General features: G+C 39.4%; 1 protein-coding gene across 1 annotated transcript in view; it reads left to right on the top strand.

Annotated features, from left to right (window-relative positions):
- HCFC2 (host cell factor C2) overlaps positions 1–14,815 on the top strand; it is an 886,151-nt gene that overhangs the window by 93,099 nt on the left and 778,237 nt on the right. Inside the window, exon 3 of the mRNA XM_044087200.1 lies at positions 13,745–13,953. Within this exon, the coding sequence (XP_043943135.1) occupies positions 13,745–13,953 (209 nt within the window). The remainder of the gene's footprint in view (positions 1–13,744; positions 13,954–14,815) is intronic.

The raw sequence follows: 14,815 nt of genomic DNA, 5'->3' as shown, positions 1-14,815 counted from the left end.
GGTAGATCATATCCTAGCAGGAGTAGTACCTAGATGATATTGCCATCTACAGCCATTCCTGGCAAGAGCACCTTTAGCATGTTAGGGAGGTGCTGGGCATACTACAGAGGGCAGGATTGACCATTAAGCCCAACAGATTCCGGGTGGGTATGGCAGAGGTCTCCTACCTGGGACATAGTGTGGGGAGTGGTAAGATCAGGCCTGAACCTGCCAAGGTGGAAGCCATTCAGGCGTGGCCTGCACCACTTACCAAAAAGCAAGTGAGGGCATTCGTAGGGACAGCAGGGTACTACAGAAAGTTCATCCCCAGTTATAGTGCCATAGCTGCTCCCATCACAGACCTCACAAGAAAAACAGGCCAGATAAGGTAGTGTGGACCCCAGCATGTGAGCAGGCATTCCATAAGCTTAAGCTTTGGAAGAGCCCCCGTGTTAGCCAGTCCAGATTACAGCAAAGAATCTGTTGTGCAAGTGGATGCTTCGAACCATGGGATGGGGGCTGTACTTCGCCAGATTTCTTAAGAGGGAGAAGAGCACCCAGTGGTTTATCTCAGTCGTAGGCTCCAACCCAGGGAGGAATGCTATGCGACTGTAGAAAAGGAATGTCTAGCCATAGTCTGGGCACTGCAGAAACTTCAGCCTCATCTGTATGGAAGGAAATTCACTGTAGTTACAGATCACAATCCCCTAACATGGTTACATAGAGTCAGCCAGCAAAATTGCCAAGGCTGCCAGCCTAGCTAGATAGAATTTTGTAAATAATTCTATGTCCTTGTAAATATTAATATGATCCACAGACTTGTGTAACAAATGTAAGAAAACTGTGTATGTTTTGAGCTTCAAAAATGTAACCACAGTGCACCCTGCTGGAAGAAAACTGATAAGTAGAGCATTTTATGACTGATCTCAAGCTCGGAGACAGGATGTCTGGGCTGGGGAAATTCCTTCTATTCTCTTAAGACATAGATAATTAGTAGGTTTCACATGTAAAAGTGTGTTTATTGCTTTGGCAGGTGCAGCTTACAAAGAAATGTAAATTTTGAGTTTCTGTTAGCCTGGGAACTAAAGGAGAAGTGAAAGTGATGTAATCTGAGATGAGTCAGCAGTACTGTGTATTATCAATTTAATACTTTCTCAGAGAGAAAGATAGAGCATTTTGGATCTTGATCTGGATCTGACAACAACTCACCAGGCACTTGCTTTGCTCTTTAAAGTTATTTAGAACTTAGTATTTCTGTTAGACATAGAAAGAATGTAGCCAGATTAGTCTAGCTGCTTTCTATATTTATGTCAAACTATCCTACAGTATTGTTTTGAAGCATTTTCCTGTGATTTCTGAACTCTTGTCGTTGTGTTGAAGTAAGTATTGTCTTGTTTTTTTTATTATTCAATATTTTTAAACCTTTCAACTGTGGCTGTTTTGTGTAGAGATAATTTAAGCTCTAGAGTACTTGGGTGTATTTGGTGATACTGTACAAAGCCACTCCAATAGCCTTGCTATTTGTCACATTTACTAATTGGATAATATTGGACCGCGGTGGTGGTGCTGCGGTAGCGTTGTCGCCTCAGTGAGACGCTGTCCGGTTCGATTCTCAGCTAGAGCGTCTTCTGCGTGAAGACATACGCGAATGGGCATACCTTCGTTGAAGGTTGTGCATCAGGGCTGGTAACTCAGCATGTAAAAGTCAACTACCAATCATTAGCGGACCGGAGTTCCGCTGTGGTGACCCCTAACCAGGAAAAGCCAAAAGACACAACTAATTGGATAATATTACACAGTGAAATTGGTCACCTTTTGGGGAAGGGCCTTATAGTACCTGATTGCAGTGGTTGGTGGCAGTCTGTACTACCTTTATAGTCTGGGCAGAAAGGGGGCATAGCTGGAGAACTTGTGCCAGCCTTCCCCAGGAGTGTCTGTGTGTTTGTATATAAATCAAATCATAAAGTGTGTGTGTGTGTGTGTGTGTGTGTGTGTGTGTTTGTTTGCCAGCTACTTGGGCAGGGACACGAAGCACTGGTTGGACAGAGAGGGTGCTGGAGGTTTTAGCTTGACCACCAGGCTGAGATCTGGACCCTGTAGCTGTGCTAGTGGGAAGTCTTTTATTGGGGATCTGGAGAGAAAGGGAGAAACCAGCCCTAGACTGACTGTGATCTGTGTGTGCTCTTAAGGGAAATTGTACTTAACTGTGTGTGTACTTGTTATCCTTCCCAGTGTGCACACCCCTCACTGGTGCTAGTGGTGAAGATTGAGGCTCCTTGATTACTGGGCCAGTGCACGACTGTCACAGTAGGCATTTCATGCTATGACAAGGTGTTAACTGGGTCCTGCCGATGAAATGCCTTACATTGAAAATTTAATATATGTGACAGTTTAGAACTGAAACCACAGTATAATAACAGTTATTCTTATCTTATAACATACAAGTTGTTTTTGATTGTCCAGAATGTTTTAAATATGCTTGTAAATTATTCCCCATAGCCTAGAGTGACATTTTATGTGTGGGAGTTATAAGGAAAAAAGGAGTAAACAGTGAAGCTAAACAAATCAACCCCATTATAATCTTCATTTTTTTGCAAAATTAATTGAAACTTTAACATGACTAATACAACTAGAAATAAAATTAATTGTAAAACAAAGATGCTTCAGAAAGTCACCAGTGCAGTTTATCCAACATGCTGCCTCTTACCAAATAAGAGAAGAAATCCATTGCAAAAAATAATCATCAGTACTGCTAACTCTAAGCTAGTTATTGATGAGGCTGCCAATGTTCTCCATCTGGGACTCACAAATGGCTGTTATAGGTCTTTAATACCAGGCAGATCACACAGCAGTTTGTGAATCTCCAACAATAAAACAATATAAAACATTAGTTTCCTCAAGAGAAAATTTACTAGAAGTGTCTCTGTAGTCTAAATAGTCCAAGTTTACACCATTCAAAATTGACACTAAAATTGTTCACAGATTTTCATATTGACATGTAAATTACACTGAAATTAAGATGTTTAAACCGCATTTCCATGTATTGGTTTACTTTAATTTCTACTATATTCTGGCTTTGTTTGATAGCTAATTTATTATTATTTTAATGCTGATTTAAAGCTTGACACTACTACTACTTATGCTGACTGCCCATTTTTTTTAGCTTTGATTATAAACTGATGGTTTAGCAAATACGATCCAATTATACTTTTTTCCTAAGACCATTCACACCAATTCAAACTCCAGTCATTTCTAAAATGTTTCATGTCTCCAAATAACAAGACCCTTACTATTACAGCTTGACAGTGCACATATGAAAGAAGCTGAATTTGCAAAATGTCTTGGTGTAATCCACTGACACCCAGTTAAGCCACTGTGGAAAACTACTTTTGGAAGCCCAGGGAGTAGTTTGTCTTCTGTTAATTACATCCCCTCCACATCTCCCTAACATTATCTTTTTACACACACATACTGTCCTTGCTGTCTCCACATCTTAAGTGAGAACAGCTTGGCTTTGCAAGCCTCTGATTATATTTATTCTCCTTCATCCTATGGGTCTTTCGGTTTGCCTACCACTGAATTCCTTATGGTGACCTAATGATGATTTCCTTATATAGCCTTCAGAGCTGCCGGCTAGTACTGTTGGTGTGGTCCACTGAAAGGTCTGTAGAATGGATGCATTAGTTCTTTGCTCACACTGTTTATTCCCCTGAGGATACGTATCAGCATTCTGTTTGCTGCTCTCTCTCTGCTGTGGGTAGTCCAGTCCAGGTGTGATTTAATAGCCCCAAATCTTATTCCTGCTCTGCTGCCATCAGTTCCACCTCTCCCAGCTGATACTTCATACCAGGTTGTTATGGTCTAAGTACAGTACTTTGCATTTCTTTACATAGACCCTCAACTGCTACGTTGCTGCCCACTTGTTGGGTTTTCCAAATTCTTTTCTAGCCCCCCCCCCCGATCCGTGACTGCTGCACCTACCTTTGTGTCATCAGCAAAGAGGCTGATCCTGTTATCTGTTCTGTCAAATGTCTTTGACAAACCTAGAAGAATACTGCACCCATCTGTGATACTTTAGTAGTTGTTTGCCTAATTACTGTCACTATCTCTCTGACTGCAACCCTCTGCATTCTATCATTCAGCCGTATAGCCATCCAGTTCCTTAGTCTTTGCCTTACCTCTTTCCCTCTCATGTTTTATTAGCTTGCAGTGCGGGATGCAGATAAAGGCCTTGCTAAGTCCAGGTAATGTCTGATATTTCTTTGTCAACTTCACCTGTAAACAAGTCATTCTTCTGGCAGTGAGCCCTTGTTTTTGTTGTCCTGGAGACTGTTGTCTTGGAGAAAGGCTACCAGCCTTCTCAGGATTCTGTCCATGACTTTCCCTGTCACTGTTGTTAATCTTACAGGCCAGTAGATATCTGGATTTTATCTACTCCCACTCATGTATAAGGGCACCATAATTGTTGTCCTCCAGTTCTGTGGCACATCTGCACTAGCCAGTAATCTATGAAGACATCTCTCTTTGGGGTGGGGGGGGGTGGGGGGGTCTGCCATGTCAGTGGTCTGAGGACTCTGAGATGCAGCCCATGTGATGATCTTACTTATCCTGCATAACAACAGCCAGTTCCCTATGAATCTTCCCACTCTTCATCATGTCTGTCCACTGTTCTCTTCAGTTGCCCTGCCTTCCTCCAAGTGTAGCATCCTTCTCTTGCTTTCCTTTGTCAATACTGAATAGGTTCATAGGTTGGTACTAGGGTATCGGCCCTAGGGCCTATGCAAGCCTAGCCATAACAATTCCCTGGATATTTTTTCCCACAATATTTACTTCTCTGGGCCCCTGTCTAGCAGGGCGAATGACATGATCCCCGGGGTGAATTTCCTATCTCCCGTCTAATCATCAAGGTTCCTTTTTGAAGAGGGCCAATGAGGCGCTCTGCTTGACATGTATGGGCAGTCTATTCCAGAGTATGGGGAGTCTCTGGGTCAGAAACCTATCCCTCCAGCATGTTTTGTTCTTTGTGATGATAAGGTTTAGATCCCTGGAGCGTGTGGCTCTGAGGGATTGGGATTTCTTTAAGTGGAGCATGTCCAACAGCTCAGGGTTTGACATGGCCTTGTATGTTAAGCAGAGATTGCCTCTGAGTAGACGATATGCCACAGAGTATAGCTGGAGTTTTTTTAGACTGTCAGCATATGGCATTTGCTTTAGGCCTGTGATTCTTTTATTGATCTGTTTCTGTGGCCTTTCCAGCTGTTGCAGATGTCTTGGGAGGTACATACCAAACTGGGCATTATACTCTATAATGGGTTTAATGAGGGATGAGTACAGTGGGACAATGACCTCCTTTTTTCTGGATGAAAAGCCCTTGGTGATGAGGTGTGCAACATAGAAGGATTTCCTGACTGTTGTGGCGATGTGGTTATCGAATGTGAGACCACTGTCCACCTGTGTCCCTAAGTCTGTCATCACACTTTCGATGTTTAGTGTCCTGCCACCTATGTGGTAATTCACGGGTACATGTTTTTTTCCAAAGGGGATAACTATACATTTCTTGGCATTAAACTTGAACCCATGGCTCTGGCACCAGGCATCTGTTTCTGTAAGGCCCTTTTGTAGAATATCCACATAATTTGGGGATTCAATAATGGCTCCCAGTTTGCAGTCATCTGCAAACTTTGTTAGCCAGAGTCCCTTAGTGTTGGCCTGTACTTCAGAGAAGTAGATGCCAAACAAGAGTGGTCCCAGGACTGAACCCTGAGGTACTCCACTTGTCTGGAGCTGGATTTGGAGTCTGCTAATTTTAACAGTCTGCGTTCTGTCAGTAAGCCAGTTGGCAACCCATCAAATGATGTAGGGATTTATGACCAGCTTAGTAAGTTTATCTATGATTCCAGAGTGGGGGATGTTGTCGAAGGCCTTGGCGAGGTCCAGATAGGCTGTGTGGGACCGCCGTACCCTCGTCCACAGCTCTGGAGACTGATTCGAAGAAGTCAATCAGATTCAGGAGACAAGATCGACCCTTCACAAACCCAAATTGGGTGGGGTCCAGTGTTTGAAGATTGCCAGTGTCTTTGTTTCTAAGTTCCATGATAATGCGTTCCATGCCGTTGCAGATCAGGCTTGTCAGACTGATGGGAAGGTAGTTCCCGGGATCCAAGCCGGATCCTCCCTTGTGGAGCGGGATAACTGTAGCTGTGCGCCACTCAATGTGTACGAAGCCTGAGGTGAGGCTATGATTAAACATGACACTTAGGTGAGGTGCCAGTTCATTTTGTAGTTCATGTAGTACACAGCCTGGTATGTCATCTGGTCCCATAGATGCTGTATTCTTAGCTTTGGAGAGTGCGGTTTCTACCTGTGTGGCCGTGATTATCGGAATTTGGCAATCTTTTGGTATTATACAGGATTATATATCTTATATGATCGGTATGTTGCAAGGAGATTCTTATGAGGAAGTAAGTCTTAATGAAATATATATAGCGTATGCAAAGATAGATTTAACAATTAAAAATATGCTGTATAGAGGAGAGATAACAGAAGATGATTACAACTATATGATTAATGAATATCCAGTTATCAGCGGGATATTTGGCATACCTAAAATTCATAAAGGCTTGGACAACTTGCAATTCCGACCTATAGTCGATGGTAAGAGGAGTAAGACGTGTTTTGTTAGTCAGTTTCTAGATTATCACCTTAAGAAATGTCTGATTAAGTTTCCTTACATTAGCAAAGACTCTTGGGATTTTTTGGCGAAAATCAAGGAATTAAAAATGAAGGAGGGGTACTCATTTATTACAGTAGATGTATGTAATTTGTTTACCACAATTCCTCAGGATATAGGCCTCATATGGCTTGAGGAGCAATTGTATGAAACAAAGTTATTTGATCAGGATAAGATAAACATGTTGGTGAACCTTATGGAAATAGTGTTAATGAACAATTATATATATTATGAAGGTAACTATTACCAGCAGGTTAATGGAGTGGCAATGGGGGCATCTTGTGCCCCCATTTACGCTAATTTGATAATGAGTTACTGGGAATGTAATTACATCTTTAAAACCAAGTACGTTGAACACATTAAACTGTATACAAGATACCTCGACGATATATTTATCGTATGGGATGAGAAAAGGAAACGTTGGAATCATTTATAGGGTATATTAATAACACGGTTAGGTTTCTGAAGTTTACCTATGAAATTAGTGAGGAGGAAATATCATATTTGGATGTGAGATTAACTTATGATAAGAAGTGTGGTAAAGTTACATCTAATATTCATAGAAAACAAACATTTTCTAATGCTTATTTGCATTATACCAGCTGGCACCCTGACCATCAGAAAAAAGCAATTGTCAAAGGGCAGATGGTCAGGGCTGCCAGAATGGTAAGTAATGATGATGATTTTGTGAAAGAACTTAAGTTTATATCCAATATGTTTCAAAATAGAGGGTATCCTGAACAGTTATGTGCTAAAATACAAAATGAGGTTTCTTATAAGAGAAGAGTAGGGTCATATCAGGCTATATTAACATCTACAGGTCTTAATTTGATCAATACCAATCTTATTAGTGAAGAAGTCAAAATGAGTGGTATTCCCTTATATATATCAGTATACAATGATTGTTTTCCGATCATTAGGGATATTATTCAGAGAAATTGGGATATTGTATGTAAGGATAAAAAAATAGGACATTTGTTTAGGGGGGATGTGAAATTTGTGTACAAGAAAGATGTATCCTTTAAAAACAGTTTTGAGAGGTACGACAGTTCCAAAAATGTAACCACATGTAGACAGATAGGAAATTTTAAGTGTGGTCGATGTACTATATGTCCCTATATTTATTGTACCAGTGAAAATATTGTTGTTAACAGTTATAGTATTAAATTAAGGGGGCATTACAATTGCTATACATCCAACGTTGTATACCTTGCTTTGTGCCAGGATTGTGACTCATTCTATGTCGGTAAGACTTCCCGACATTTTAGGGACAGAGTAAGGGAGCATCTTTCTGACATCAAAAACCTCAAAACTACTAATGCACTTGCCAGACACATAGTGGGTAATGCTGGACACAAATTTAAGTTTTGTATTATACAGAATGTAGTATTTGATGGACAAGGTAGGGTTACTATATTTGATTTGGATATTTGTGAATTAAAATGGCAGTTACTTTTGGACGCATGTAACACACCAGGGCTTAATGAGTGTTGTACCATTAAGCCTATTTTGAAAAGTATTATGGCCAAAGGTAGATAGTTTGTGAGAACACAATGCATAATATTGTTCATAGTAATCATTCATGCATTTGTTAGTTTGTTTAGTATTCTAGTAGAGTTCAATTAATTTAATAATATATACACATATACAAACACAATTTTTATCGATTTTTGTTATCATCTATTATTATTATATTTATATTTATATTTATTATATATATATATACACATATGTATAATTATGCACATATTCATTTTCATTCATTTTTTCATTATTATTTTTTCATTACTTTTCATTAAGTTTCATTTTTTAGGTTATCTGTACAGCTTATATAACATATGATAAGTTATAGGGTTGGTATATTAGATTTTTTGTATTTATTTTATTTATTTTTTATTTTATTTCTTGATACTGTTTGTTTAAATGGATTCATTGATTTTATTGGCTTAATTACATTTAATTGATGTAATTAGGAGCTGGGCAATGTATATTTAAGGAATGAGGCATTTGATGATTGTTATCTGATGAAGTTCGTTACCGAACGAAACCTAGGTCATCTGTGGTTGTTTTTATCAATAAATTGTATTTGGATCGTGGTTAGATCGTCTTTTTGCCTTGGAATCTTGGTGCAAGTTTATGTAGCTGAATGACTGTTGGCGTTTACTCCTGGTGACCTGGACATCCTTGTTACGTGGCTTACTAGTTTGGTGTTTGTTGTGCCTCGTTTAATCTTTTGGTATTGAGATGGGCCCTTTAGGGGGTGGGGGGAGTGAAGTTGGCACTAAATCGATCTGCCAGGACATTGGCAATATCCTTGGGATCAGTATATTTAATACCATTCCGTTGTAGCTCAGAGCAGATCTGAGCATTGCCATTTAGATTCTTGACATAAATATAGAATGCCTTGTGGTTGTCTTTGGAATCTTTGGCATTTTGTAACTAGCTTTTGAGGATTTTATGAGGGATCTCAGCTTCTTACTGAGGCTGGTGAGAGAGTTTTTTGCATCCTGGGATTTTCCTCTTTTTTGCAACAGTTTCTTCCTTCTGTTGTATAGTTTGTTTATAGCAGGGGACCACCAGATTGGCTTCCTTTTTTTTTTGGAGAAGAGCATCTTGGTTCTATTTGGGATGGCACGATTCATGCACAATTTTTTTTTTTTTTTTTTTTTTTTTTTAATTCATTCATTACCTCTTCCCAGTCTTCTGTGATCTCCCTCTCATCTTGGCTCAGCCAGGCTAGTTCTGTCATTCCCTTCCTTCTTTCTACTATGTACTTACAAAAACGCTCTTCATTTCTTGATCTGTTCTGCCAACTCCCTTTCAAAGTTGTCCAGTTTTATCTTTACCACCTTTTTAGGTCCTGTCTTTTGCCATAATTGCTAGATTCACATGAATGCATTGCCACATCAGTCTTCTCTTTTGACTTTTCCACATGCCCTTGTCTAGAGAGTACTATATCTCTGACCTATTCCCATAGCTCCGTTACTCACTCAAGTTGTTTCCAGGTTCCTAACTCATGTTTGACTGCCTTCCCTGTACATTATAATCCATTCTTCCAAATCCTCCCACTGTTGTGTTTTGATATTTTACGTGTACCCTTTCCTTACTGTGAACCGCTCAATGGCATGATCACAGTTTGGTTAATGGTGTTTTTTTTTTAAAACATCTTATCACTTAAGTCATAAACAGATGTATATTAACAGAAAAAAAATTTAACTTTTTTTCATTTAAATGCGATATACATCACACACGTTTTTCTTTGCTACTATCATTACAAAAAATTGCTGAATTGCTGCCTTAACTTAAACCTCACTCCTCCTCCTGAACATTATTCTGCATGTATTGGTCCCACAATTTCCATTTACTTCCTTCTCTTTTTTGTAAAGATCCCTCTTTCAATTCTTTATCTCTTTTATGGTATTCAATATTTCAAATATAGTTGTAGACTTTGATTTCCAGTTTCTAGTAATTAATTTTGTTGGCTGCCAAAAAAAGCAAACTCGCTATGTCTAGACAATTCATCTCCTATTTCTCAGCTCAAAAGAATAATTTCCTTACTTACAGCCACTTACTCACACAGTATTTCTGATGACGTATTCTGCAGGAAATTCCAACTCATTACACATCCAAAACATATGTTCCCAGGTACCTCTTTCTTCTCCATCACACCTACAACATTTGCTATCTACCTGAGAAAAAAAATCTTTGAAATCTGATAGTATAAAAATACCTATACAGACACTTCCAAGCAAAGATTGTAAACCTTCTGGACTTAGTTGTATACCTGGGAGCTATACATATGTCTTCAATTGTTTTCTTGTAAATTCCTTTTCTACTCTCTCTTCACGATCTTTTCTAACCTTGTCTGATTCTTGGTTATCATTTGGTATGTTATATGCCCCACCAGTTTTCCCCTTTTTAAGAGCTGCATCTGTTCTAGATTCAACTAAAAACTCAACTGGTTAATGGTGTTTTAACCTGGGTGTCCATGATACCTTGTGCATTGGTTAGGACCACATGCAGAATTTTCCCTTAATTGTATAGTGCTGCACCAGTTGGCTGAACACCGCTTGTTCCAGGAATCTTGGTCAGCTTCTACTATCTTTCTACCCTAAAGTTCAGAATCTGCCAGTTTGATCCCTCTTGAGTATTGCCCTCATCCTCCTACCCTATTTTTTATTCTGTCCTCCAGTCTGTCTTCCTTCTCTCTCGTTGTGTCTGACAGATGATGCACTGTATCTGTCCCCTAGCTCTCCCCATTCTCTACCATGTCTGCCAGATCACTTAACCGATGTCATTATCCCATTCCTGTTTTGGTGGTGTTCCTTTTTGCTGACCTCACATCTAAGTTTTTTTTTTAATGTAGATTATTACTCCACCCATGTCTCCCTTTTTGTCATTCTAATTTCCCATTTCTTTTTTCGTCCCTTTAATCTATCTTTCTATCTCTGTCTGTCTGTCTATCTGTCTATCTATATATCTATCTATCTGTCTATCACTGGTTTACCAGGAAATTCCAGCAAAGCAATGACAACTTTTTCAACAGAGGGCTGGAGTGAAACATTCCACAATTAAATCAGTTTTACAGTTAGATAAAACATCATATATACATAAGACAATTTAAATCGCCCTTAAAAATCCAGCTATTACTTCATTGCTAAGTACAGTTCCCCGTCATTGTTGCCCAGGGATCACAGGAATTGCCTCCACACCATTGAAGCATTAAATATTAAACTGAGGGCCTTCTTACTTAGAAACTTTAATTACCAAAGCATTGATTGCCATACTTAAGGTTCTAAACTGTTGCAACATCTACAATTTTCAATACCTGTATTAGTGTTATCAAGCATATATTATGTTATATTATTTAATCGAACTTGTGATTGTTAACCTAGCCTAGTGCTTCCATGCCATTCCTGCAGCATGCTGCAACAAGATAAAGTCCAGTTTCATCTCACACGTGCATGTGGGCTTCTATCTATTTCACAGTTAAGACCCATTTTTTTTCACCTGGTTCATGTCTGGTATGCATGTCAAGCTCAGTAGACAGATGTCTCATTTGAGCAATTCAGATTCTTCAGATGTGTAATGTTCCCCTTATACAAGTCCATTAATGCCTGCCATCCAGCATATTTGTGTAAACTGTTTTTGACTTTCTATTTCTGTGCCATCCGAGCTGCAAAAATTCCCATAACTTCTGCTTTCACAGACATCAACTTTTTTTTCCATGCAGCAGTTGTATTGTGTCAGTAGACTTGGAGGACGTCCGAAGGAGACATACTAATCATCTTTTATCTTTAAACAGCTTAGGCTGTCCATCAGCTAACTCTCTTACTCTCTTATAACCCCAATTCCCTCTTGTGAGTCCATAAATGTTTGGCTGCTTGAAGGAGGAAGAGTCAATACAATTCTGGGTACAATAAATGAAACTTCAGTTTCCTCAGTATACATTCCATCATGGTTTGATCAAACTGCACCATTGCTTCCGAGTTGTATAAGTGAAGTCATGATCAAAAATGCATTTGACACCAGTCTTGTGCATTTCCCATGCCTTCATACACTTGATCTTTTATTTGATAAGTTTCATATCTACCTAGGATGGTGACATTGTTTCAACTTTCTCCCTTAGATAGGAATGTAGACTTAGTGAGTCCTTTCCACTTAAATTTTCTATGCCACCTTCATTCAACATGTTTTCAGAATTCTTCCTGAATTTAGTTAGTGTTTTCTTACTCAGAAGTTTTCAATGGTATAAATGCAGGAATTCATAGCCTCTTATTTCTGCTTCACGCTTTTCAGTTGCTGCAAAGTAATCGGTAAACTGAGTGCTGTTCTACTGCCACAACAAAGTGTATTTAATGTCCAGCAGGAGAACTTCCACAATTGATCTTACAACTCTTTTCAGTTGTTTCACTTCAGAGCAAAGACGTTACTTAAGATGTGCTATCTAAATTTCCTATTCCCTCAACAAACTATCAGATTTTTTAATTGTTTGCTTCTCTTCCTCTTAAATCTTCTTTCCTCTTTGTGGCATGTAACTGGACTCCCCATGGCTAATACTGCTGTTTCAGTTCAACTGTCTATGCTGTGTGTGGAGAACTTACTTGTTTAGCAACCCAGGAGAGTGTGTCTCCTTTGCCGCACCACCACTGGAAGTTCTGCAGGATAAGCAGTGTTTTTGAAGCTAAATTTCATCAACAAGGTAAGGATTTGTATTAGCATAGGTAGCTATCAATGGTGGATGGAAAATGAATTTGCTTGTAGGAGATGTGTCCTTTGCTTTAGCTCAGTTCTGATGTCCTCAATTGCCTCTTTCTAGACAATCCAGTTTAGATTGTTCTCTGATAGATTTTCTTCAGTTTTTTTTTCATTCTGAAAGCCTGAGGTATGGGAATGCAGTATGTTGAGTAAGAGGAGTTGAGCATCATCAGTGTGAAGGTCTAATCCCACATCCTTAGGTGCCACAGTATGCTTTAATGCCTGCCATGCATTATCCAAGCTGCTGCACATTCTTTCTATATCTTTTTGTCTGAAGAGCTATTGTTTCAGTTCACTGCTAGCAGGCTGTTTCATCTATACCCAACCCTACCTCAGATGAGGATAGTAAGGCTGTCTGATGTTTCTTTACTGTTCACTGGGTAAAGGCATGTGATAATACAAGTTTATTTATGAATCATGATGACCCACAGCATGGATGCCTTGCTTTTGTGCTGGTGGCTGAGTTTGGGTGGCAAATGTTTTACTTTTACATTTCATAACATCTGTACCAGTTTAAGCTATTTCTGTGTGTGTGTGTGTGTGTGTGTGTGTGTGTGTGTGTGTGTGTGTGTGTGTGTGTGTGTGTGTGTGTGTGTGTGTGTGCGTGTGTGCGTGTGTGTGTGCGTGTGTGTGTGTGTGCGCGTGTGTGTGTGTGCGCGCGTGTGTGTAGGGTAGTCGTCACTAAGCAGTCTTTAACAGCTGTTAAGAAACTAAAAAAGAACTCTCTGCCTCCTTCACTATCTCTCCAATTAACTTTTTTTGTGTTTAATCTTAAAGGTATTTAAACGACTTATATGAGCTAGAACTGAGACCTGGCTCTGGAGTGGTAGGCTGGAAAGTCTTGGACACAAAAGGTGATCCGCCGTACCCTAGAGAGTCACACACAAGTGTTGTGTACTGCAAAAAGGATTCCTGCAAAACAAAGCTTGTAATATTTGGAGGGATGTGTGGCTGTCGACTTGATGATCTCTGGGAGCTTGATTTAGGTAAGCTTCATAATGCTTGCATTATATTTTTTATTTTATGTTTTTTTTTTGACTGGGCCAGTAATATTGTGCGGAGTATATATTAGGAGGGTAGAAATACCACACACAGGCAGGAAATAGGATCCAAAGTATTTATTCTTTAGCGCCTCGACTTAACCAGTCTTCAAGAAATATCTTATCACTTTAAGAAGAAATCAAACAAGCTCATTTGGAGCTTACTCAGAAGGTGGTGGCTGTGCAAACTGATAATTTGTTGATGACTATAAATGATAAATTAAAGAAACTAGAGTCAGATATTGTTGAACAAAAAACAAACAAAATTGAGATGTCCGTGACTACAGTGGCAGGCATTTCTTGGGAACACCAATCGTAAAGCGTTAAAGACTGGTTCCTCCACACGTCAGAAGGGAGGTTTCAAAAAGAATGCCTCAGTGTCGTTTGCTTCTTCCGAAGGCATGTCATTTACTACGGACTCGGAGAATGATTCCAGGTCTTTTCCGTCTTTACCACCAGCTCAACAGCTAGAGGCATTTCAGCAACTGTTTTGACAACAACAGGGAGAAGAAGAAAGGAATTACAATCGAAAAAGAGGATATGCAGCGCCTTTGCCGGCAGGTGAAGGAAATTTTAAGCAGAACTATAAATGTAGTAAATGGCAGTAATGGTGCTGTTGTACCTGAGCCATCATTGGTTGTGAATTTATCTGGATGTTGTTTGACTAATGAACAGATAGGGGTATTATATTTGGGTCTAAAGTTTGTGCCCACTGTTCTAACGTCTTGGCATGTTCTAGAAAAAGAACTTTTTAGATGATCATGAAAATTGCAATTAAAATGCCATTTTGACCAGAATGTGAATGATT

Source organism: Protopterus annectens, chromosome 11.part0 (assembly GCF_019279795.1).
Source record: "Protopterus annectens isolate FY-2018-M chromosome 11.part0, PAN1.0, whole genome shotgun sequence".
NCBI lineage: Eukaryota > Metazoa > Chordata > Ceratodontiformes > Protopteridae > Protopterus > Protopterus annectens.
Note: the sequence above shows the minus strand (reverse complement) of the source record. Positions and strands in the feature narration are given on the sequence as shown.